Source organism: Protopterus annectens, chromosome 1.part2 (assembly GCF_019279795.1).
Source record: "Protopterus annectens isolate FY-2018-M chromosome 1.part2, PAN1.0, whole genome shotgun sequence".
NCBI classification, from domain to species: domain Eukaryota; kingdom Metazoa; phylum Chordata; order Ceratodontiformes; family Protopteridae; genus Protopterus; species Protopterus annectens.
Genome location: NC_056727.1, coordinates 426432618 through 426458152, shown reverse-complemented (window position 1 = coordinate 426458152; position 25535 = coordinate 426432618). Strand labels below are relative to the sequence as shown.

General features: G+C 41.9%; 1 protein-coding gene across 1 annotated transcript in view; it reads left to right on the top strand.

Annotated features, from left to right (window-relative positions):
* The window catches only part of LOC122789392 (BTB/POZ domain-containing protein 3), a 175284-nt gene that overhangs the window by 82460 nt on the left and 67289 nt on the right, over nt 1-25535 (top strand). The window contains exons 6-8 of the mRNA XM_044056814.1: nt 9452-9484; nt 14528-14538; nt 24959-24989. Coding sequence (XP_043912749.1) covers nt 9452-9484; nt 14528-14538; nt 24959-24989 — 75 coding nt within the window. The remainder of the gene's footprint in view (nt 1-9451; nt 9485-14527; nt 14539-24958; nt 24990-25535) is intronic.

Below are 25535 nucleotides of genomic sequence, written 5' to 3'. Positions count from 1 at the left end.
GATTGGCTGCCACTTTCTCACATTGTGCATCTGGCTTGCACTTGTACACAAAAGTGTATGCTAGTGTATAGTGTGGGTGGGAAGTTCTTAAAACGTTTTACCACTTGCCAAAGAAGAAAGACTATATTCCTCTCGAGTGGTGTCATTCGTTGGGGGCACATGAGTATCTCTCCCTGATGTTCTTCGTGTTTCACTGTTGGCAGTCCTCACATTTGGGTTATCCCTGCTAGGGTAGCCCTCGGCCGACCCGAATACCAGGGGCTTAGTATTTCTACATCGGTTGCTGTCACTTTAGGACTGACGTCAGGTCGTCAGTAGTATAAAGTAAGGCAGCCGACGCCATTACGTCAGTCGTTCTTGCTGAGGAGCCCAAAGCAGAAGCAGTTCGCATGAGTGCTGGTCGGCTGCTACCTGAGTTTCGTCTTCCGAATTGAAGCTGAAGTCTTCTAAAACTAAGTACCCCGTTGGGGATCCTTTTTTCCTTGCTCTAACTGATGTCAGAAAAAGTTGTCTCGCCTGTGGAGAGCAAATATCATACCAAGACTTTCATTCTTACTGCGTCACTTGCTTTGGCCCAGACCATGACGTTCCTCACTGTCGTTTTTGTGCTTTGTTCAATGCCAGAACTACACGTCGTCAGGCCCTTATTGTAGCTAGATATTTTCGCTCACAGTCCTCGAATTCCGATATGATTTTGGTAAGCCGTCTAACAGCAGATTTTCCAAAAAAGTAAGGCTAAAGACAAGAGACAGACCGCACAGGTCCAAACCTACTGACAATGCTTTTGTTAAGCTAGTCATCAGTTCTCCGGTCCTCAGTGAGGTGCTTTTGCAGCCCATGATGCTCGCTTCTGTGGATACGCAGGCTGCTACAGAGACCCTTTCGGAGTCCAGTATGCAGCAAAACTCTGACTAGGGATCCTGCGTTGTCTCTACCTTGGATGGGTCCGGAGCCGCTGAGCAGGCACCAGCTTCCGAGGAAGTACTTCGCACTGCAGATTCTCGACACAAATCAATGACTTCTTTCGTGTCTACCGTTCTTTTAAAAACTACAGAGTTCCTAAGGTCCAGGGTATGAACCATGCCCAAGAAACCGACGAACCAATCTCGGGCACCTGCTTCCCTGCCTCAGTCTCAAATGCTTAAAATGGCGGAAGACCTTATAATGCTGATCAGGGGAAGCCAAGCTACCCCTTCCAAAAGAGAGATCTGTCCCCAGTAGTTTTATCTGAACAGGAGTCTGACTGTGATGCATGTGAATATGAAGACATGCAATCCCTCTGTGCTTATGAGGATTCTGATGCAGAGGAATCAATTCCTTCAGCCTCTCCACCCGAGGACTTTTTCTTTGGGGAAACCCTTCATACTTTAAGGGAGCATTTCCAGTGGGAATGTCTAGACTACCCTCAGTCTAAAAAGAGACTCTGAGAATTCTTAGATCTTCCACAGCACAGACCGCTGGCCATTCCTCCTGTCCTGGATGTTGTGGATGTTTTCATGGAATCTAGTTTGACTCCTGACACCCTCCCTCCTTCTCCCAGGAAACCTGACCAGTATTAGAGTCCCTGACTCGCACAAATTTCTTTTCAAAAATTCTACTGCTGACCCTGAGGTTATTTCTCAAGGGACTAAAGGAATTAAAGCAACTTCTGCTAAGAATCCCACCCCCTCAGATAGGGAATCCCGAGCGCTATTCAGATGGGGTAAAAAAGTATACACCTCTGCTACTCTTGCTATCAGCGCACTAAATTGTTAGCTCCATATGCTAAAATTTCAGCAACATACCATGGAACTTCTCAAACAAAAAATGTCATCCTTTCCTGCTTGTGCAGAAAGAGTTAATGCATTCTGCAAGTCAAGTAACTAAGCACACCTTACACTGTGGTTTTGATGCCCTAGAAGCTTCTTGCAGGGCAGCAGTCACTGGTTCTGTCCTTAGAAGGCATGCTTGGCTTAAGGAACAGCCCTTGCCAGACCATGTAAAATTGAAATTATTGGATGCATCCTTGCACAAAGACAACTTATTTGGCACCAAGACAGAGGAGGTCTTAAAGATGGAAGAAAAAGCTAAATCTATGCAGACAGTTAAGGATTTCCTACTGGTCCAGCCACCCAGGTTCAGTAGGCATTGCCCTTTCAAGCACTTGTCCTTTCCTGCCCTCTCCAGGTCTGTTCAGCACAGACTCCCCAGACAACAGCCACAAGGAATGCAGAGGTCAAAGCAATGGAGTTCCTCCACTTCAAAACCAGGGAGTGCAAAGCCACCCGCTCATGACAAGAACTCGCAATGACTCTCCACTTCCACCCCTTCCCTCTGCCCACCTGCACTTTCCCTAGGAGGAAAACTCTCCTTCCATGCAAGTACCTGGGCCACCATTGCCAATGGCCGCTGGTTCTTCAATGTAGTGTCCCAGGGATACAGATTTTCTTGCCACACTCTCCCAACCCCAAAAGGGTTCCCAGATCTTCCTCCAAACGAGTGGGCAGAGGCCAAAAAGCAAGTCCTTTCCCTGCTCTCTATGAGGGCAATAGAGCACGTTCCTGCAGAGCAGATAGGCCAAGGTTTCCACTCCAGGCTCTTCCTGGTATCCAGAAAAGAGGGCACCTGGCACCCCATTCTCTATATATCCATTCTAAACACCTTCCTGGTAATATCAAAATGCACACCCTCCAGCAACTACTACCTATGTTCTCCAAGAATGCTTGGCTAGTCACCCTAGACCTAAAAGAGGCCTACCTCCACATCCCAATCAGGGAATCATGCAGGAAATGTCTACATTTCAAGGGAGGATCTCTGCACTTCCCTTTGGCTTATCTACTGCTCCCAGAGTTTTCACAAAATGTCTGGCTTCTGCCATTGCTTTTTGCAGACACAGAAATGTACAAATCTACTCGTATTTAGACAACTGCCTAATTCAGGCAGACAGGAAAAGCTGCTCAAGCATCTGGCCTTTGTAAAGTCCCTACTGACCTCCATAGGGTACACTATCAATGAAAAGAAATCCAAACTAGTAGTCACCCAAAGGATTATATTCCTGGGAGCAAGCCTGGACACAGCATCCCAGATGGCATTCATTACACCAGAAAAGCAAACTTACCTGACAGCCTACTTCTCTTAACTAGTCACCAGACCCCAGTTATCCGCAAGGAAAATCCTGCAAACTCTGGGGTTCATGGCATCTTGCATTCTACTCGTTCCATATGCCAGACTGCATATGAGGAAACTTCAGTGGTACCTAAAAAGCCTTTGGTGTCAACACTGTCAAGACCTGGAAACTCTTATACCAATGATACCTTGCCTAAGGAAAGATTTTCTTTGGTGGGCAGCAGCATGCTACCACAACAATGGACTCCCCCCCGCCACCTGAGGTGCACACCTGGACGGCAGATGCATAACAGGGCCAATGGAGCCCACAGCAAATACATCTGCACATCAACCAAAAAGAGATGTTAGCTGTCCAGTACGCATTGACAGCTTTCAGGCCCCTTCTCTCCCCAGGGGCTCTCCTGATCAGAGCAGGCAACACCACTGTGATGTGGTTTATCCAGCATGCAGGGAGGGACTCGCTCCTATCCTCTATGCAGGCTTACTATGATCCTTTGGCACACTGCCTCAGCCATGCAACTATTAGCACAATTCCTGCCAGGCTCTCTAAACTCTGGCAGACAACTTAAGCAGAAATCTTCTGGCCCCACACGAGTGGCAGCTAGACCAAAGAACTTTCACCCTAATAACTCAGAAATGTGGCACCCCGAAGGTTGATCTCTTTGCTTCCCACATCAACCATCAGCTCAGCAAGTTCTGCACCAGGGAGCCTCACTGCGGGGCCTGGAAAGTGGATGCCCTATCCTTCCCCTGGGTCAATCTCTCAATCTATGCATCCCCCCCACTACCTCATATTACCAGAGTACTGCTCAAAATAAGGGAGGAAAAACGGAGGACAATTCTGATTGTTCCAGACTGGCCTCGCCAGCACTGGTACCCACTGCTGCGCAGCCTTTCCCCACTGCCACCATGGTATCTTCCTCAGACCCCAACCCTCCTGACCCAGAAGGAAGGCCAATTCATGCATCCCCAATTGCAAATCCTCAATTTGGCAGCCTGGCTTATTCCCTGACCACTGATCAAGCTGCCAGTCACAGTAAACAGGTTCTAGATGTTGTACGTGAGGCTAGACTCCCTAGCACTAGAAAGTCTCATGCTGACAAATGGAAAAGGTTCTGCACCTGCATGCAGGTTAAGGGAGCCGGTACGGCACAGCCCTCCCTACCTCTCATCTTGGATTACCTAGCTGACCTGCTACACAATGGTCTCTCCTTTTCCTGTATTAAAATTCATGCCTCTGCTATCTCTGCTCATTTCAACACTGAGCAAATGCTTTTCTCACACCGTCTCATCAAACAGTTCCTAAGAGGGGCTAGCAACTTGAGGCCACCCAGAAGAGCACCTACCCCAGCTTGGGACCTAAGCTTTGTGTTGGAAAAGCTCAACCTGCCCCAATTTGAACTAGCATCTTCAGCAGAGTTAGTTTGTCTCCTGGAAGACGGCCTTGCTTCTGGCCATCACTTCAGCCAGAAGAGTATCTGAGCTACAAGCACTCATGGCTGTAGAGCCTTTCATCATTTTCCATGCTGACAGGGTGTCCCTTAGGACTAACCCATCCTTCATGCCCAAAGTGGTGTCCAGTGTGGCTCTCAACCAATCCGTTCATTTGCCCACCTTTTTCCCTAACCTACAAAACAAGTGGGAAAAAATCCTGCACTCTCTAGATGTGCACAGACAGCTCTATCTAGACAGGACTAAATCATTGAGAAAGACTGATAAATTGCTAGTCAGCTTTGCTGCAGGTGCAGAGGGCAAAGCCATATCCAAACAAACCATTTCCAAATGGATAGCACACTGCATTCATTTCTGTTACAAGCAACATGGGAAACCTCCCCCTAAGGGGGTTAGGACTCGCTCTACCAGAGCAGCCTCCACCTCTGCAGCTTTCCTCAGAGGAGTCCCCACCAGGGACATCCTGGAGGCTGCCACATGGACATCTGTTCACAGCTTCACCAACCATTACCACCTGCCTGTCTTCTCCAAATCCAGGGCAGGCTTTGCCACTGCAGTCTTGCAGGGCATCCTAGCCAGCCCCACGAAGAACATAGTACAGTTGTGTACACATACCATAAATGTAGATGTTTGAGTGTATTCACTGTTGCAGTCCTGGTTTCCCTCCCTCCATCCCCCTTTTCTTTGTCTGTCTGTCTCTTTCTCCCCTTACAAGGAACTTTTTGGTATTTACTTTCTACTGGTGTTCTTCCACCATATCCTGGCTCCCACTTGGGGGCTCCTGACTGGGCAAGAAAAACTGACATAATGGCATCGGCTGCCTTACTTTTATACTACTGATGACCTGAAGTCAGTCCTGAAGCGACAGCAACCAATGTAGAAATACTAAGCCTCTGGTATTCGGGCCGGCCGAGAGCTACCCTGGCAGGGATAACCCAAATGTGATGAGTGCAATACTGAATACACTCACATCTACATTTATGGTAGGTGTACACAACTGTACTTTTTGACTACTTGTAACTTTTTCTCCCCATGTTAACAGAGGAGTAAATGTGACTGTGGTTGGCAGATTTCCCTATACTATAACCATTCTAAGAGCTTATTCTGTCTAAGTCCTGAACATAACTTTAGGAAGTCCTCGATTTGTAACTCTTTTGTCCGTAAAACTGGAACGTCCACAGAAGTTCCTCACTAAAAGAATACAGGGAGTAAATAATATGTCCTATGCAGACAGTCTCGAGGCCCTATCCCTGTATTCTGTCTTCTACAGGCATTTGAGGGGAGATCTATGCCTGGCATACAGGGCATTGTCAGACCCTACTCTTGATGGACCTCCTGCATATCCACAAAACGAGCAGTACCAGAATTACCCACTCTAGAGACGTAAACCTTGCCTGTGATATAAATAGTACCTGCTGGGGATGTATGTATCCCAGAGACTACCCCATCTATGGAACAGGCTCGCTATGTATCCCAGAGACTACCCCGTCTATGGAACAGGCTCACCATCCATGTGAAGCAGTGCTCCTCCCTAACCCAGTTCAAGTACATCTTGGACAACCAGATGGAAAACGAAGTGTCTCTAATGGACACAGGTAACCTGTAAATAGTTCATCTTCCAGGCCCATGCTTACACTTATCAAGAGTATCAGAACGTGTCAGAAGTTTGGGATGCATGGCTAGGCTTAAAAAGACCCTTGTGGTCATTAGCGTAGTAAACACCTATGAACCTATAAAACAAGCAGAAGTTGCTTACCATCTCTGAAAATTTGTTTGGAGAAATAGAGACTTGGAGCTTGCATGCAGCAGAATGGCCTCACTCGAACTGTGTTTTTTTTTTTTTTTTAATGTCCCCTGAGCAGCTGAGAAAGAAAGATGTTCGTGTTACACTGCTGCAGTCATTACACTTGGGGTTATCCTGCCGTCAGGCAGTCCCGCAGTCGGCCAGAGTTCCAAAGTCTTGGTCCGGAGTCTGTTGCTGTCGCTTCCTCCCTGACATCAGTGTGCCAGGGGTATACAAGATGCATCAGACGCCATTTTCTTCAGTCTTTCTTGTCGCACGCTGCCCGAAGCAAAAGCAGTTCGCAAGTGCCGGTTGGCCGACTCCTGAGATTTTCAAAGTCAAGTTTCAGATCCGAAATCTTCAATAAAGCTAAATACCCCGTTGGGGAAACTTTTTTCTTGCCTCCCCCTCCTGAGAAAGGTGGTAATTGTATTTCTTGTGGGAAGCAAATACCTTATAAGGACTTCCACTCTTACTGTATCCCATGCCTAGGCCTTGATCACGACGTCACTAGTTGGTTTTGTGCTAGATTTAACAAACGCACTATAAAACAACGTTTTGATTTTGCTTTGCACTACTTTGGCCAAAGGTTCAATTATACAATGCCGTCGGAACAACCGACGACTGCAATTCTTAAAAAATGCAAAGACAAGGATAAAGACAGGCATCCGAGGTCCAAAACCGACGACGAAGCCTCTTCTGGGCCAGTTGCCGGTTCTCAGTGAGGCGCTTTCGCAGCCCCTGACACCCGCTACCTCAGAGCCACAGGCCGCCTCCGATTCCCACATGGAGACAACTAGGCCTCTGGAAACTCAAGGTATTGGGCCTACGGAAACGAATCCCTCAGATGGGTCCGGAGCCGCTGAGCAGGCATCGGCTTCTGAGGGTGTTTTCAGACCTTCACAACTTACCATTAAAGCAACAGCCAAGACAAAAACACCATTAAAGACAAAGAAGCAAGTACAGCATTCTCCTGGACAGTCCTCCGTGCCTAAGAAACAGATGCTTAAAATGGCCAAAGACCTCATTACTCTAATCAGGGGTTCCCATCCCCCTCATGAGAAAAGGCCTAGGCAGGGATACAGACTGATTCCTCTGAGCAGGTTTCCATTTCCTCTGATTCCTCTTCAGACCAGGGATACTCTCTACCCGGGATACTCTCTACCCCCCTATGAGGTTTGCCAAAGATTCCAAAGACAACAACAAGGTATTCTATAACTGTCAAGAATCTAAATGGCAATGATCAGATCTGCACTGAGCTAAAACAGAATGGCATTAAATATACTGATCCCAAGGATATTGCCAATATCCTGGCAGATCGATTCAGTGCCAACTTCATCCCCCTCTCACCCCCTAAATGGCCCATCTTAATACCGGAAGATTGCCAAATTCCGGTAACGGGCACACAGGTAAAAAACGCACTCTCCAAAGCTAAGAATACAGCATCCATGGGACCAGATGACATCCCGGGCTGTGTACTACATGAACTACAATATGAACTGGCACCTCACCTAAGTGTCATGTTTAATCATAGCCTCACCTCAGGTTTCGTGCCCACTGAGTGGCGCACAGCTACAGTTATCCCACTCCAGAAGGGGGGATCCACCTTGGATCCCGGAAACTACCATCCCATCAGTCTGACAAGCCTTATCTGCAAGGCCATGGAGCGTATTATCATGGAACTTAACATTGGCAACCTTCAAACACTAGACCCCACCCAGTTTGGGTTCGTGAAGGGCCGATCTTGTCTCCTGAACTTGATTGACTTCTTCGAATCAGTCTCCAGAGCCATGGACAAGTCCACACAGCCTATCTAGACCTTGCCAAGGCCTTTGACACCATCCCCCACTCTGGAATCATAGATAAACTTACTAAGCTGGGCATTAATCCCTACGTCACCTAATGGGTTGCTAACTGGCTTACTGATGGAACCCACACTGTAAAAGTAGCAGACTCCAAATCCAGCTCCAGACAAGTGACAAGTGGAGTACCTCAGGCTTCAGTCCTGGGACCGCTCTTGTTTGGCATCTACTTCTCTGAAGTACAGGCCAACACTAAGGGACTCTGGATAACAAAGTTCGCAGATGACTGCAAACTGGGAGCCATTATTGAATCCCCAAATGATGTGGATACATTACAAAAGGGCCTTACAGAAACAGATGCTTGGTGCCAGAGCCATGGGCTCAAGCACAATGCCAAGAAATGTATAGTTATCCCCTTTGGGAAAAAACATGTATCCATGAATTGCCATATAGGTGGCAGTACACTAAACACCGAAAGTTTGATAAGAGACTTGGGGACACAGGTGAACAGTGGTCTCACCTTCGATAACCACATCGCCTCAACAGGAAATCCTTCTGTGTGGCACACCTTATCACGAAGGGCTTTTCATCCAGAAAAAAGGAGGTCATTGGCCCACTGTACTCATCCCTCATTAGACCCATTATAGAATAAATGCCCCGTTTGGTATGTACCTCTCAAGACATCTGCAACACCTGGAAAGGCCACAGAAATACCTCACTAAAAGAATCACCGGCCTAAAGCAGATGCCCTATGCTGACCGCCTTAAAAAAACTCCAGCTATACTCCGTCGCATATCGTCTACTCAGAGGCGATCTTTGCTTAACATACAAGGCCATGTCAAACCCAGAGCTGTTGGACATGTTACACTTAAAGAAATCCCAATCCCTCAGAGCCACACGCTCAAGGGATCTAAACCTTGTCATCACAATAAACAAAACATGCTGGAGGGATAGGTTCCTGACCCAGAGACTCCCCAGACTCTGGAATAGATTGCCCATACATGTCAAGCAGAGTGCCTCTTTGGTCCTCTTCAAAAGGAACCTTGATTGGATGGGAGAAAGGAAATTCACCCCGGGGATCACGTCAGTCGCCCTGCTAGACAGGGGTCCAGGAAAGTAAATAGTATGGGAAGAAATAGTCAGGGAATTGTTATGGCTAGGCTTGTATAGGCCCTAGGGCTGATAGTGTAGTAACAACCTATGAACCTATGAGGACTCTTGAAGAATCCATCCCTTAAGCCTCTCCACCTGAGGATTACTCTTTTGGGGAAATTTTACATTCCATGAGTGAGCATTTCCATTGGGAAAGTCAGGAGTATTCAGAATCCAAGAAAAGGATCAGGTTCTTCCTTTTATTGCCTCAACACAGGCCGCTGGCTATTCCGCCTGTGCTAGATATTGTGGATGATGTGTTCTCTGAATCCAGCTTATCTCCTGATTCTTTGCCCCCTGCACCAGCCAAGCCAGATAGGTATCATAGAGTCCCTGACTCTCACAAGTTTCATTATAAAAAACCTTCTGCTGACCCAGGAAACCATTTCCCAGGGTCCCAAAGGGGTTAAGGCTTCCATTGCAAAAAATCCAGTCCTCTCTGACAGATTCCAGAGCATTGGATAGGTGGGGGAAGAAAGTGTACACTTGCAACTTTAGCAGTAAGGGCTTTAAATTGCCAGTTTCACATGCTTAAGTACCAGTAATATTTAATGGCTAAGTTAAAACAGAAAATGCTTGCAGGCTCAGAAGCTCCTGACTATAAAGAAATGCAGGCTCAGAAGCTCCTGACTATAAAGAAATGCAGGCTCAGAAGGTCCTGACTATAAAGAAATGCAGGATTTATTGCATGCAGTTGAACAGGTGGGAAAACATACTCTGCAATGTGGTTTTGATTCTTTAGAGGCCTCTTGTAGAGCCGCAGTTACAGATTCTGTGATTCGAAGACATGCTTGGTTAAAAGAACAGAGTTTACCTGATCATGTTGAGGCAAAATTATTGGATGCTCCTTTACAGCATGATACCTTGTTTGGTGTTAAGGCAGAAGAGGTGTTAAAGAAAATGGAGGATAAAGCTAAATCTATGCAAACAGTCAAAGATTTCTTACAGGTACAGCCACCTCGATTTAGCAGAAATTGGCCTACAAAGAATTGGTCCTTTCCAGTGTCAGACAGGCCACAGAGAGGCAGATACAGACGTCCAAGAGGCAGATCTCAACCCCAAGGCTCTAACAGACAACGACGGTGGGGTACCTCAACCCCAAAAGGAGGTGAGGACAAGTCTCAACCTTAAAGGAAACAGTCCCAATGACTTCCCCCTTCATATGCCAAACACTTCCCTTTTGGCAGCCCCCTTGGGGGGAAAACTAGCACTTTTTCCTCAAAATTGGCAAACAATCACCCAAGACAAATGGGTTCTGAATATTGTGTCTCAAGGTTACAGGTTCCACTTTCACACTTTACCAAGGCTAAAAGGAATGCCAAACCTGCCACAAAATCAATGGGCAGAGGCTCAAAAACAAATTTCAGCCCTCATAGACATGAGAGCTATTCCAAAAGTACTACAGCAGGAACAAGGACAAGGATTTTACTTAAGACTCTTCCTGGTCCCCAGAAAGGGCAAAGCCTGGAGACCCATACTAGACCTTTCAACTCTAAATACTTACCTGGATGTTCCGAAATTCAAAATGTTGACACTACAGCAGCATGTTCCCATGCTGGGCAAGTAGGCCTGGCTTGTTACTTTGGACCTCAGAGGCATACCTGCATGTCCCTATCGGACAAGATTGCAGAAGATACCTCAGATTCAAAGCTGGTACAATGCACTACCAATTCTCTGCACTGCCCTTTGGCTTGTCTACTGCGCCCAGGGTCTTTACCAAGTGCCTGGCACCAGTAATTGCATTTTGCAGACAAAAAGGAATTCAAATATATCCATACCTGGACGACTGCCTCATTCAAGCAGAGAGAAAGGACATTCTTCTAAAGCATCTGGCATTTGTAAAAAGGTTGCTAATTTCTCTAGGGTACACAGTAAACGAAAAGTCAAAACTAGTGCCCTCACAACAGATAATATTCCTGGGTGCCAGCTTAAATACAGTGGTCCAGATGGCTTATCTCGCGCCAGACAAACGAGGACAGCTGACTCAATATTTTCAACTACTATTAAAGTCCCATCTCTCTGCAAGAAAAATTCTGCAGGCCCTGGGATTCATGGCATCCTGCATACTACTAATACCATATGCCAGACTGCATATGAGGAAATTACATTGGTACCTAAAAAGTGTTTAGACTCAACACTCTCACAGTTTAGAAGCAGTAATACCAATAATTCCCTGCCTACAACAGGAGTTTCGATGGGCACAGGCATGTCACCTCAACAAGGGTCAGCCTTTCACTCTACCCACAGCCAGGCAGACTCTAACAACAGATGCTTCGGATTACACCTGTGGAGCACACATGGCAGGAAAATGTATTCAGGGCAAGTGGACCACAGACCAAATGCATCTTCACATCAATCAAAAAGAGATGTTGGCTGTTTAAAATGCCCTAACAGCTTTCAAGGACCTTCTCCATCCAGGACAATTATTATTAAAGACAGACAACACCACAGTAATGTGGTACATAAACAAGCAAGGGGACACTCATTCTTATCCCCTATGCAGGCAAGCCATGACCTTGTGGAACACAGCTCTAACTTATCAAGTTCATCTGCAAGCACAATTCCTGCCAGGAAAGAAAAATACTCTGGCAGACGATCTAAGCAGAAATATCATGGACCCTCACGAATGGAAATTGAATCCACAAATCTTCAGCATGGTAACGCAAAAATGGGGATGTCCAGACATAGATCTTTTTGCCTCCCCACTGAATTGCCAACTACAAAGATTCTGCACAAGGACTTACCACACACAAGCATGGAAAGTGGATGCTCTTTCGTTCAGCTGGAAAAGCCTAAAAGTTTTTGCCTTCCCACCACTGCCTCTCCTTTCAAAGGTACTCCTAAAAGCCAGACAAGAAAAACCACAGATGATCCTGATTGCTCCAGACTGGCCACGCCAGCACCGGTACCCAATCTTAAAGAACTTGGCTCAAGGCCCACCATGGATTTTGCCTCAAATTTCACACCTTCTGACTCAACAAAACAATCAGATCCTGCACAGTCAGCTCAAAACCCTAAACCTGGCTGCATGGCAAATTCATTAGTCAAACAGGCAACACCTCTCTCTAAGGCTGTTATGGATGTCATTTTGGAGGCCAGGAGGCCTAGCACCAGGAAATCTTACTCAGAAAAATGGAAGAGATTCTGTGCCTGGAACCAGGCTCAAAGCCTTGACCCTCTTGTCCCAAACATTCCTCAGATTTTACAATACTTAACTGAGATGCTGGACAAAGGCCTATCCTTCTCATCAATTAAGATCCAAGCCTCTGCCATTTCAGCACATTACAACACGGATCCTCCATTATTCTCTCATCCCTTGCTAAAGCAGTACCTCAGAGGGGCTGAAAACATAAGACCACTCCGGAGAGCACCAACACCAACTTGGGACCTCAATTTTGTTTTGGAAAAACGGACACTGCCACCTCTTGAGCCAGCCAATACAGCCGATCTAAAATTTTTATCATGGAAAACCGCTTTGCTCCTGGCAGTAACTTCAGCACAAAGTCTCAGAGCTACAGGCATTAATGGCAGTGGAATCTTTTATAATTTTTCATCAGGACAGGGTTTCTTTAAGGACAAATCCGACCTTTATGCCAAAGGTGGTATCTAGTGTGGCTCTTAACCAAACCATCCATTTGCCAACTTTTTATCCAAACCCCCAGAATAAAGGGGAGAAACTTCTGCACTCTTTGGACATACACAGGCAGCTACACTTCTATTTGGACAAAACAAAAGCTTTCAGGAAAACTGAGCAACTGTTTGTAGCATATGCTGCAGGATCACAGGGCAAGGCTATCTCAAAGCAGACCATTTCCAAATGGATAGGACACTGTATTCGTAACTGCTACACACAGCATGGAAAATCAGTCCCTAATAACATTAGGCCAGATTCTACCAGAGCAAAAGCCACTTCAACAGCCTTTCTCAGAGGAGTACCAACCAAGGAAATTTTGGAGGCTGCAACTTGGAGTTCAGTGCACACCTTTACCAAGCATTACCACTTGCCTCTTTACTCTCAATCCAGAGCAGGATTTGCCACTGCAGTTCTGCATGGCCTTATAGCCAATCCTAACTCTTTATAGACCAGCCACCCAACCTTAGCTTTGGGATTCTACTCAAGTGTAATGACTGCAGCAGTGTAACACGATGAACATAGTACAGTTTTGTACCTACCATAAATGTAGATGTTCGAGTGTTCACACTGCTGCAGTCCAGGTTACCCTCCCTCCATCCCCTCTGTCCTAGCTGGACTTTTGTATACCTTTCTATCCTATACAACCTTTGTGGTGTATTTGCTTGTAACTGAAGGTATTGTTTTTATTTTTATATAGGTTTTATTAGCAATATGTATTGCCTACCTACTTGAGGCAGTGGCTGCTGGTGACTTCAAATCAAAGAGGGGCTGCAGGAGACAGCTGAATGGGTGGGGTCAATGGGAAGGGGTGTGGCCAACCAGAAAGGGGAGGAGCTATGCTCAAAACCACAAAAACTAACTTTAATTAAATACGCTGCCCTGAGTGCCAAACCGTCATTATGAGAGTCCAATCAAGACAAAATGAAGTGTAGAAGAATAAAATTATTTCAATGCATTGGCTGCATGACCGCTTACTTAATATCTAGATGGAAACAAAAAGGTTGTGAGGCATGAAAAAATAAATTACTTTTTAAATACATTATTGAAATGCCAGTCAAAATCAAGTATAAGAAAAACAAGCAGCACTCAACTCAAACCACTTCTCCTTGCACAGTAGTTCTAATTATAATTTATATTCAGCTTTATTAAAGTACCAAGTATCACACTGAAAGTAGAAATCTATGTGATGCCCCCACTTGTAAAAATGTTTCTTATCCAAAAATGCCTGACAACTATCTACTTGTTTCTTGGGGAAAACATGATCAAAGTAAAAAATAAAAAGCAAACCAGAAACAAGCTCAAGATACATTGCTTAAAGGATTACTGTACAGGTTATGGACCACACATGATTGGCATTCTGTTTAGTTTATGGGTAAAGCCTGCAGAGATGACTGGAAGTCTCCAACAAGTGTAATGAGCTTCTTAAAATAATGTAATCCTGTCCTTTATTACAAATACTGTCTCATGCATTTCAATACCTAAGGCTTATACATTATCTAGTTAAGTATTCTCTGCATGGCAACAACAAAAAGGCTTTCAGTGTTGGCAATTCTTTAACAGTATGCTTTAGCTTACTTGCATCTTACGATCTTGGACAAGCTTACCTGATGGTCATTAAAACATTGCTACTTAAACACAGAGCAACAGGCACTTTGAGTAATAAGCATAAATCAACAGTACAAAAATATGACAAACCAGACCATTCTGCAAAATCAAGGACAGATGAAAAGCCACTGTAGTACTTGTGTCTACCTTGGATGAGGGGATACTCTGCACATTTACACTGCATAACTACTCCTTGTCTTTCTTGGACACATACAGAGTCACTACATGGGGGAGTGGGGTGCAACAAGTATGTCACAATTTGAAACGTCTCTGGCTGACTGTGATGGCCCTGACACATTTGTCATACCTCTCAACCTCAGAGCAAGAAATCTGGACAAAGCCATACATAGAAGTGGGACAAAGGCCCAAAAATAAGAAAAAATTTTAAATATTGTTCTTATAAACTTAGAAAGATAATGGAATAGGTCTTGCATTAGTATGAAATTTCTGAAGGGTATGAAATCTGAAACTCAAATGTCTGTCATTATTTTCTAACTTCAGTCTTTAATGATTTGTCACTAATTTGTCAAAAAAACCCCACAATTTTATGAAAAATGGACCAAATGTGATGCAAAAATATAAAATAGCCACACAATACAGATGATAACCTGTCAAAGAAGGGACACTTTAATATTAGTACTGCTAACTTGAGCAGCTGACAAAAAAGAATCTACATGCATTTCTGAAATAAAAGTAATCTATAACTCATTACAGTTATTTCTTAATTGTAAACCCTCCATGTTTTCTTCCAAAATTGCTATTTTGCAGAGGGATTATTAGGGGGAAGAGCAAAATTTTGAGCCAAAATCGGGGACAGTTGAGAGGTTTGGCTATGCCTAATTTTATAAAGCAATTTATTTGCATGTACTTCTCAACCTTTTAATGCAATAAAACTAACAAGGCTGAATATATTGGGGGAACATATAAACAGTACTAAAAATTGCTCTTGTATAAACTGAGACAGTTGATAGAATAACATGTCTTACTTTAGCATGCATTTTTCTGAAGGTAATGAAGTCTGAAACTCAGAGTCATTATTTAGTGACTTAATTCCTAAATGATTTGCCAGAAAATCACAAATCCTATGAGGAACAAACCAAAAATAAGAAGCAAAAATCTATTAATTCTTTGAAAATCTGGACAGTTGGGAGGTATAGTTCAGCTGGGGCTGTCTGAGTTTGCCGCCCTTCCCCCTCACAAAATCATGGTCGAATGGAGCCTCCCCCCCCTACATCCATTCCAATGATCCATTACTTGGCTAGTTCACTCCATTTACCATAAACACTGATGTGCATACTGCTTTACTTCTATGATTTGGACTTCATTTGAAAGTTTTATTTTGCATTTTACAGCACAAAACACTAAGACATCTGCTAAACAAAGCAATGCATTCTCACAATGAAAACAGACTTGGCATTAAAACTTCTCTGCCCTTGAAACTCACATTCATTGAAACCCACATTCAAAGAAAATACATTTTGCCAGTGGCAGATAAAGATTAATTCTGGACTGTTTTCAAATCATAGGCCCCTTGCATATGAAACTTACATGTGCTCTTTGATACACCTTCCTGATTGTAGTAAATTATATTCCTTGTACAATACAGTACAGTTGTTAGAGGGCGTTTTCAATTTATTAAACAATGAAACATATTCCTTGTACAATACAGTACAGTTAAAACGAAGATAAGAGCACAGACTCCTTGCTCCAGCACAAGTTGGTTAGTTAATTACTTCAGCAGAAAGCTTCAAAAAATCAATGGCATGAAAAGTCTAAACGCAATTTAAACGCAATTTTATTATGTTGAAGCATTTTCGCCATGCACACTGGCGTGGCTTCTTCAGAGAACAAACAACTGGATTAAACTAAGTCAAGCCTTTAAGGCTTTAGGAAAGGAAGTGATGTCATGTCAATTTTGAAAAATTTTGCTACAAAGTACAAAACACATGTAACAATTTAAAAATCAAACAAATATAATAATATAATAATGTTAAGCTCACTAAAAAGTAATTCTTAACAGGTATAAAAACCAGAATAAATGTTAAAAACATTTTAAAGTCCCTTGACATTATTATAAGAATTCTAAGCGGTCAAAAGGCCGTATTTAATACATATACAATCTAAAAGTGAGTAAAGAAATCTAATGATACAATTGGAGACCTAATACCTTATCAGACCAACTTGATAATAAATTAACAAGAGTTGAATACTGCTTAAATTTGCAGTTATTGGAAATAAGGATACAAAAGTGTGTTTGTAAAATACAGAGTTATCTTAAATAACTCCTCATTTTCAAAACTGCAATAATGTTGCAGTTCTCATTTAGTCCAGGGGAGTGAAAGGCATCTGTTCTAAGCTGCCATTCAAGTTCGCATGTTTCAAGCATCAATGGAATGGGACCACCCCTAAAATTAGCTTGTATTTGATCGATGGCCATAAATGAAAAACTATGGCCAGGTTGGTTAATAATATGCTTAGCAAGTGCGTTGCTGTCGTTCTTATTTTTGATCGCGTACAGATGTTCGTACATGCGATCACGTAATCTACGGTCGGTCTTGCCAATATAAAAAGACGGACAGTAATCGCACAAAGCAACATAAACAATAGATTTACTTTCACAGCTCAACGGGACTCTAATTGTATATTTTTTATCACGTATATTAAACGTCTGGCCCGATCTAACTTTGTGACATCTATTACAAAAGCCACAAGGGTACATACCCAACCTCCTGTTGAAAAATTTATTAGAAGAATCCCTTTGTAGGAGTTCTTTTAAATTACTATTTCTTTTAAATACAAATCTTGGAGATGAACCAAATTTGTCAGTAAGGATAGGGTTACTCAAAATAAAGTCCCAGTTCTTACGTATAATTGTAGTTATGGCTTTCGAATCGAGGCTAAATGTAGTGATGTAACTTAAAGAGGGATCAAAAGAAGTTGTTGTAACAGGACCTTCAGCTTCTTCAATGGTGGTGTTAGTAGCATTACAAGGAATTTCTAAACCAGGTAAGATTTCAATAGCAGGGTTACTCTTACATAAAATGGCCTTAAAAAAGCCATTAATTCTCTTTATGTTTACTTCTGTAATGAGTTCATCAATAAGTTGGATTGGGTAACCTCTGTTGGAAAACATGTCCAACAAAAGATCACATTCCTTATGAAAATCTTCCAAGGTACTGCACATCTTTGCCGCTCTCACCAACTGTCCCTTAACTATAGCTCTCTTTTGTTTAAAGGGATGGTGGCTGGAGAAATGTAGAAAAGAGTTGCAGTACGTTGGTTTTCTGTAGATGTTTGAAACATAAGTATTAGACTGGTAGTCTTTCAATAGTTTAACATCCAAATAGTCAATATCTAATGTAGAAAACTTGTAAGTGAATTTTAGAAATTCCGTAGTGCTATTGATGGTGTTGACAAAAGCATCAGCTGCAATGTAGTCACCCCTAAATAACAAAAAGATATCGTCCAGATATCTCGTGTAAAATTGAACTGGTTCCATGAGGGTTGGTGATGAAAAGAGGAAGTATTTCTCCCAATACCCCATAAAGAAGTTCGCCACGGAGGCCCCACAAGGAGAGCCCATGGCTACTCCTTGTTTCTGGAGGAACTACTTCTTCTCAAAGGTAAAGTAATTTGATGACAGTACTATGTCCAAGATTTCAGTGACAAGATCTATTTCTATCCTTGGAGCTCCCAATTCTACAAGTAGAAGTGCAATCCACTCAAGTGCTTCCTGGTGAGGGATTGAGGTGTATAAGTCTACTACATCTACAGTGAGAAAATTGTCATCACTGCTGAAGGGTAGGCCATTAATCCACTCCAGGAAGGACCAGGAGTCCTTACATACTCCTGGGAGGAGTTGCACGTACTTGGACAGAAGCTTATCAACTAGTTTAGCACTGGGGTATGTCATGGAAGACCTTCCATCAATTAAGGCTCTCATAGGTGGATTATTCAAGTCCTTATGTACCTTAGGGATGCCAAACATAACAGGAATCTTTGGTAATGTAATGTCTATGTAATTATAGGTATCAAGATCGATCTTATTTTCGAGAAATAAATCTCGAAAATACCCTCTCATCCTGTTATGTGCACCATGTACTTCATTGATAGAAGCTTCAACATAAGCTGGTGACTCCAAAACAGAAAACATCTTCTCACTATAAGACTGATTATCAAAAATGACCAGCCCACCACCCTTATCAGGTTTAATTAACCTTACTGGAGCATTGCAAAGATTGTCCAGTAGTTCGATCTGTTCTTTAGAAGTGTTAAAATCATGAATCATCCCTTTCACTGATCTATGATTAAACATGTGTCTAAACTCTACTTCACACACATGTTCAAATAAACATAAAGAAGGGTGAAGAGGTGGATTAAAAACACTGGGTAGTTTCAGGGTGGAAGGAGCTAGTGGAGTCAATTCATTATTGAAAAACAGTTTCAAATTGAGCTTCCTTACAAAACATTTCAAATTAATGATTTCTTTAGAAATGTCCCCAAATTTACTCGGTACAAAAGTATACCCATAAGCCAGAAGCTCAACCAGTTCATTTGTAAGTGAGAAGTCTGTAAAGTTATAAATCTTAAAGTCACCTTTTTGGTTACAAATAATTTTTGGGCCTTCTTGGAAAGGAGAACCCACAGGTGAATGTGGGATTGCATCAAAAGTTGTGTCAATAAGGCTTAAATTCGTCAATTCCAATTCTGTCTCTTGTTGTTTCGTTGACGAGGATTGCGTTGGTCTAAAAAATTTTTGTTGCCAAAGTCTTTCTGCTTAGGGTAACTTTTGACCCCATAATTGTTGTTAGCATTAAGCCCTTTTATTCTATTGCTACGTCTAGGGCCAGTTTCTTCATTGTAGTGAGTCTCGTCTTCCAAAGAATCATTATTGTCACTTGGTAACTGACTAACACTGTCAAATTGACTTGCTCCATCCCCAACAGTCGGCTTCTTCGTATCTAAAAATTGAAGCCTAGGATAAGCGCTACCATTCTTGTACGCTTGTCTGTCCCTAACAAGTTTTTTACTTTTGTTCAATTTCATTTTAGTAAGAAGTGCATCAATACTAGTCAGGGTGCGGTCATAATCAATTTTAAACATAGGAAAGTTCAAATCAGCTTTTAATTCTTTGTCTAAAACATCAATTTCAGTTAAAAGCTGACCAACCTGGATATCATAATGTTTAATAATAAGTTCTAACAGTTGAACACCCTGCGTTTGGAAAAGCTCCTTCAATTCTGAATAAAACAATGCATTATTCAGAAGGCCAGATGGAGAAAAAGTGTTCCGTAAACCCTTCGGGATTAAGCCTTCATAAATGCATTGTTTAAAATAAGTGGTCTCCAATTGCAATTTCTTTAATTTTAAAACTTTATTATCGAATTGTTTAAGTTTATCAACCAAGGAAAGGTTGACTGCACCGTTAGTTACAGGTCCACTGTTGGTAAGACCCTGTTCGGTAAAGAGAAACACATCAGTACTTTTCATCCACTCTATAAAATTAAATGTTTTACTTACACTGCTGCCGGAAGCAGCATTGGTAACAAGGTTGTCAGTAGGAGTGGAACGCTGAGCCTGAGAAGTGGAAATAGGACTCCTATTCGAGCCCAATGCTGCTTCACTATAAGAACGCCCATTCAGGCCTGATGTACTCGCTCCAAAATTAACTGCCGGTGCTTGATTAAGTGTAGCACTTGCTACGGAATTAGAATTCCTGCCAGTTTGATTCTGCACATTTGAAAGTTGACCTGCCGGTATCTGGCTATCAGAAAGAATCAAGGAAGCAGTGTTGGAACGAACCGGTTCCCTCTCGACGACGATTGCTGCATTACCATTGACACCATTCCTTTCGAATGCTTTCAATCTAGCATTCAGCTGGTCAAGCTTATCGGGCAAAGCGACCAGTGTAGTGGATACCTTAACAAAGTAATCCTGGTGCTCATTGTTAGTGTTCGCTGTAGAAAATAGGTGAGGAGTGCTGGGGCTAACAGGTTCGTCCGTGGCCATCAAAACAAACAGTCAAATTTCCAAAACGCAAACCAGTAAAAACGAAGATAAGAGCACAGACTCCACTTCTCAGGCTCAGCGTTCCACTCCTACTGACAACCTTGTTACCAATGCTGCTTCCGGCAGCAGTGTAAGTAAAACATTTAATTTTATAGAGTGGATGAAAAGTACTGATGTGTTTCTCTTTACCGAACAGGGTCTTACGAACAGTGGACCTGTAACTAACGGTGCAGTCAACCTTTCCTTGGTTGATAAACTTAAACAATTCGATAATAAAGTTTTAAAATTAAAGAAATTGCAATTAGATACCACTTATTTTAAACAATGCATTTATGAAGGCTTAATCCCGAAGGGTTTACGGAACACTTTTTCTCCATCTGGCCTTCTGAATAATGCATTGTTTTATTCAGAATTGAAGGAGCTTTTCCAAACGCAGGGTGTTCAACTGTTAGAACTCATTATTAAACATTATGATATCCAGGTTGGTCAGCTTTTAACTGAAATTGATGTTTTAGACAAAGAATTAAAAGCTGATTTGAACTTTCCTATGTTTAAAATTGACTATGACCGCACCCTGACTAGTATTGATGCACTTCTTACTAAAATGAAATTGAACAAAAGTAAAAAACTTGTTAGGGACAGACAAGCATAAGAATGGTAGCGCTTATCCTAGGCTTCAATTTTTAGATACGAAGAAGCCGACTGTTGGGGATGGAGCAAGTCAATTTGACAGTGTTAGTCAGTTACCAAGTGACAATAATGATTCTTTGGAAGACGAGACTCACTACAATGAAGAAACTGGCCCTAGACGTAGCAATAGAATAAAAGGGCTTAATGCTAACAACAATTATGGAGTCAAAAGTTACCCTAAGCAGAAAGACTTTGGCAACAAAAATTTTTTAGACCAACGCAATCCTCGTCAACAAAACAACAAGAGACAGAATTGGAATTGATGAATTTAAGCCTTATTGACACAACTTTTGATGCAATCCCACATTCACCTGTGGGTTCTCCTTTCCAAGAAGGCCCAAAAATTATTTGTAACCAAAAAGGTGACTTTAAGATTTATAACTTTACAGACTTCTCACTTACAAATGAACTGGTTGAGCTTCTGGCTTATGGGTATACTTTTGTACCGAGTAAATTTGGGGACATTTCTAAAGAAATCATTAATTTGAAATGTTTTGTAAGGAAGCTCAATTTGAAACTGTTTTTCAATAATGAATTGACTCCACTAGCTCCTTCCACCCTGAAACTACCCAGTGTTTTTAATCCACCTCTTCACCCTTCTTTATGTTTATTTGAACATGTGTGTAAAGTAGATTTTAGACACATGTTTAATCATAGATCAGTGAAAGGGATGATTCATGATTTTAACACTTCTAAAGAACAGATCGAACTACTGGACAATCTTTGCAATGCTCCAGTAAGGTTAATTAAACCTGATAAGGGTGGTGGGCTGGTCATTTTTGATAATCAGTCTTATAGTGAGAAGATGTTTTCTGTTTGAGTCACCAGCTTATGTTGAAGCTTCTATCAATGAAGTACATGGTGCACATAACAGGATGAGAGGGTATTTTCGAGATTTATTTCTCGAAAATAAGATCGATCTTGATACCTATAATTACATAGACATTACATTACCAAAGATTCCTGTTATGTTTGGCATCCCTAAGGTACATAAGGGCTTGAATAATCCACCTACGAGAGCCTTAATTGATGGAAGGTCTTCCATGACATACCCCAGTGCTAAACTAGTTGATAAGCTTCTGTCCAAGTACGTGCAACTCCTCCCAGGAGTATGTAAGGACTCCTGGTCCTTCCTGGAGTGGATTAACGGCCTACCCTTCAGCAGTGATGACAATTTTCTCACTGTAGATGTAGTAGACTTATACACCTCAATCCCTCACCAGGAAGCACTTGAGTGGATTGCACTTCTACTTGTAGAATTGGGAGCTCCAAGGATAGAAATAGATCTTGTCACTGAAATCTTGGACATAGTACTGTCATCAAATTACTTTACCTTTGAGAAGAAGTATTTCCTCCAGAAACAAGGAGTAGCCATGGGCTCTCCTTGTGGGGCCTCCGTGGCGAACTTCTTTATGGGGTATTGGGAGAAACACTTCCTTTTTTCATCACCAACCCTCATGGAACCAGTTCAATTTTACACAAGATATCTGGACGATATATTTTTGTTATTTAGGGGTGACTACATTGCAGCTGATGCTTTTGTCAACACCATCAATAGCACTACGGAATTTCTAAAATTCACTTACAAGTTTTCTACATTAGATATTGATTATTTGGATGTTAAACTATTGAAAGACTACCAGTCTAATACTTATGTTTCAAACATCTACAGAAAACCAACGTACTGCAACTCTTTTCTACATTTCTCCAGCCACCATCCCTTTTAAACAAAATAGTTAAGGGACAGTTGGTGAGAGCTTCAAAGATGTGCAGTACCTTGGAAGATTTTCATAAGGAATGTGATCTTTTGTTGGACATGTTTTCCAACAGAGGTTACCCAATCCAACTTATTGATGAACTCAATACAGAAGTAAACATAAAGAGAATTAATGGCTTTTTTAAGGCCATTTTATGTAATAGTAACCCTGCTATTGAAATCTTACCTGGTTTAGAAATTCCTTGTAATGCTACTAACACCACCATTGAAGAAGCTGAAGGTCCTGTTACAACAACTTTTGATCCCTCTTTAAGTTACATCACTACATTTAGCCTCGATTCGAAAGCCATAACTACAATTATACGTAAGAACTGGGACTTTATTTTGAGTAACCCTATCCTTACTGACAAATTTGGTTCATCTCCAAGATTTGTATTTAAAAGAAATAGTAATTTAAAAGAACTCCTACAAAGGGATTCTTCTAATAAATTTTTCAACAGGAGGTTGGGTATGTACCCTTGTGGCTTTTGTAATAGATGTGTCAAAGTTAGATCGGGCCAGACGTTTAATATACGTGATAAAAAAATATACAATTAGAGTCCCGTTGAGCTGTGAAAGTAAATCTATTGTTTATGTTGCTTTGTGCGATTGCTGTCCGTCTTTTTATATTGGCAAGACCGACCGTAGATTACGTGATCGCATGTACGAACATCTGTACGCGATCAAAAATAAGAACGACAGCAACGCACTTGCTAAGCATATTATTAACCAACCTGGCCATAGTTTTTCATTTATGGCCATCGATCAAATACAAGCTAATTTTAGGGGTGGTCCCATTCCATTGATGCTTGAAACATGCGAACTTGAATGGCAGCTTAGAACAGATGCCTTTCACTCCCCTGGACTAAATGAGAACTGCAACATTATTGCAGTTTTGAAAATGAGGAGTTATTTAAGATAACTCTTTAAGTGTATTTTACAAACACACTTTTGTATCCTTATTTCCAATAACTGCAAATTTAAGCAGTATTCAACTCTTGTTAATTTATTATCAAGTTGGTCTGATAAGGTATTAGGTCTCCAATTGTATCATTAGATTTCTTTACTCACTTTTAGATTGTATATGTATTAAATACGGCCTTTTGACCGCTTAGAATTCTTATGATAATGTCAAGGGACTTTAAAATGTTTTTAACATTTTTTCTGGTTTTTATACCTGTTAAGAATTACTTTTTAGTGAGCTTAACATTATTATATTATTATATTTGTTTGATTTTTAAATTGTTACATGTGTTTTGTACTTTGTAGCAAAATTTTTCAAAATTGACATGACATCACTTCCTTTCCTAAAGCCTTAAAGGCTTGACTTAGTTTAATTCAGTTGTTTGTTCTCTGAAGAAGCCACGCCAGTGTGCATGGCGAAAACGCTTCAACATAATAAAAGTGCGTTTAGACTTTTCATGCCATTGATTTTTTTGAAGCTTTCTGCTGAAGTAATTAACTAACCAACTTGTGCTGGAGCAAGGAGTCTGTGCTCTTATCTTCGTTTTTACCAATACAGTACAGTTGTTAGAGGGCGTTTTCAATTTATTAAACAATGAAACAAAACTCATGCACCAATAATGACAAAACTGCCCAATTCAGAAAATGTTTCCAGTAAACAATGAAACAAAATGCATGCACCCATAATGACAAAACTGCCCAGTTCAGAACATTTCCATCATAAATTTATCAGTAAATATGCACAATCTCTGAAGTAGTAAAAGTCATGTAAATAATTCCACATTAAAGAAATCTGTAACTAATGAAGAGGTTGCTGCTAGCAAACACCTTTATATTTCATGGTTTCATCAAAAAATAAAGTGTCTGTTGCCCCTGAGGAATAAATTGCCTATATTAGCTAGTAATATTGCAACAGGAAATGGATGGCAAACTGATTACAGGCTCATAATTAGTATCTTCGCCAAGGAAGACATTCTCAGTACGACAGCATCCACCCCTTGTGGGAGTAGAACCCACAGCCTTCTGCATCAAAAGCAAGTACACAACCTGTTGTGCTATTAACAATGCAAGGAAGTTTAGCGTAAGCCGCACTAAACTTCTCTTTCCCTGCAGGTCTCAGCTCCTTGCAAAATCTACTCAATACTCAACTGCATCTCAACTTTGCAGCACAAGAAATCTGGAGAAAGCCAACATTTATTGAAGGGGGGGGGGGGGTCAAAAGCCCAAAAAACAGGATCACATTAAACATTGCTTGTGTAATCTTGGAAAGTTGCTAGAATAAAATGCTGTTACCACCATACATTTTACTGCCAAGGTACCTGTGCAAAACAGTCAGAGCAATATACCACTATGCCAAATCTGCTGCTTTGTGAAAGAGAGGAAGACTGAAACTTAAATGGCTATCATTTAGTGAATTCAGTTCTCACCATAGCTGTCAACCTCTTAGCACAAAACACCTGGACAAGAGGGAATACAGCCCTCAAACATATTCAGTGAATTCAGTTCTTGCCATAGCTGTCAACCTTAGCACAAAAAAAACTGGACAAAGCCAATAATGGGGGAATGCAGTCTCAAAAATAGGGA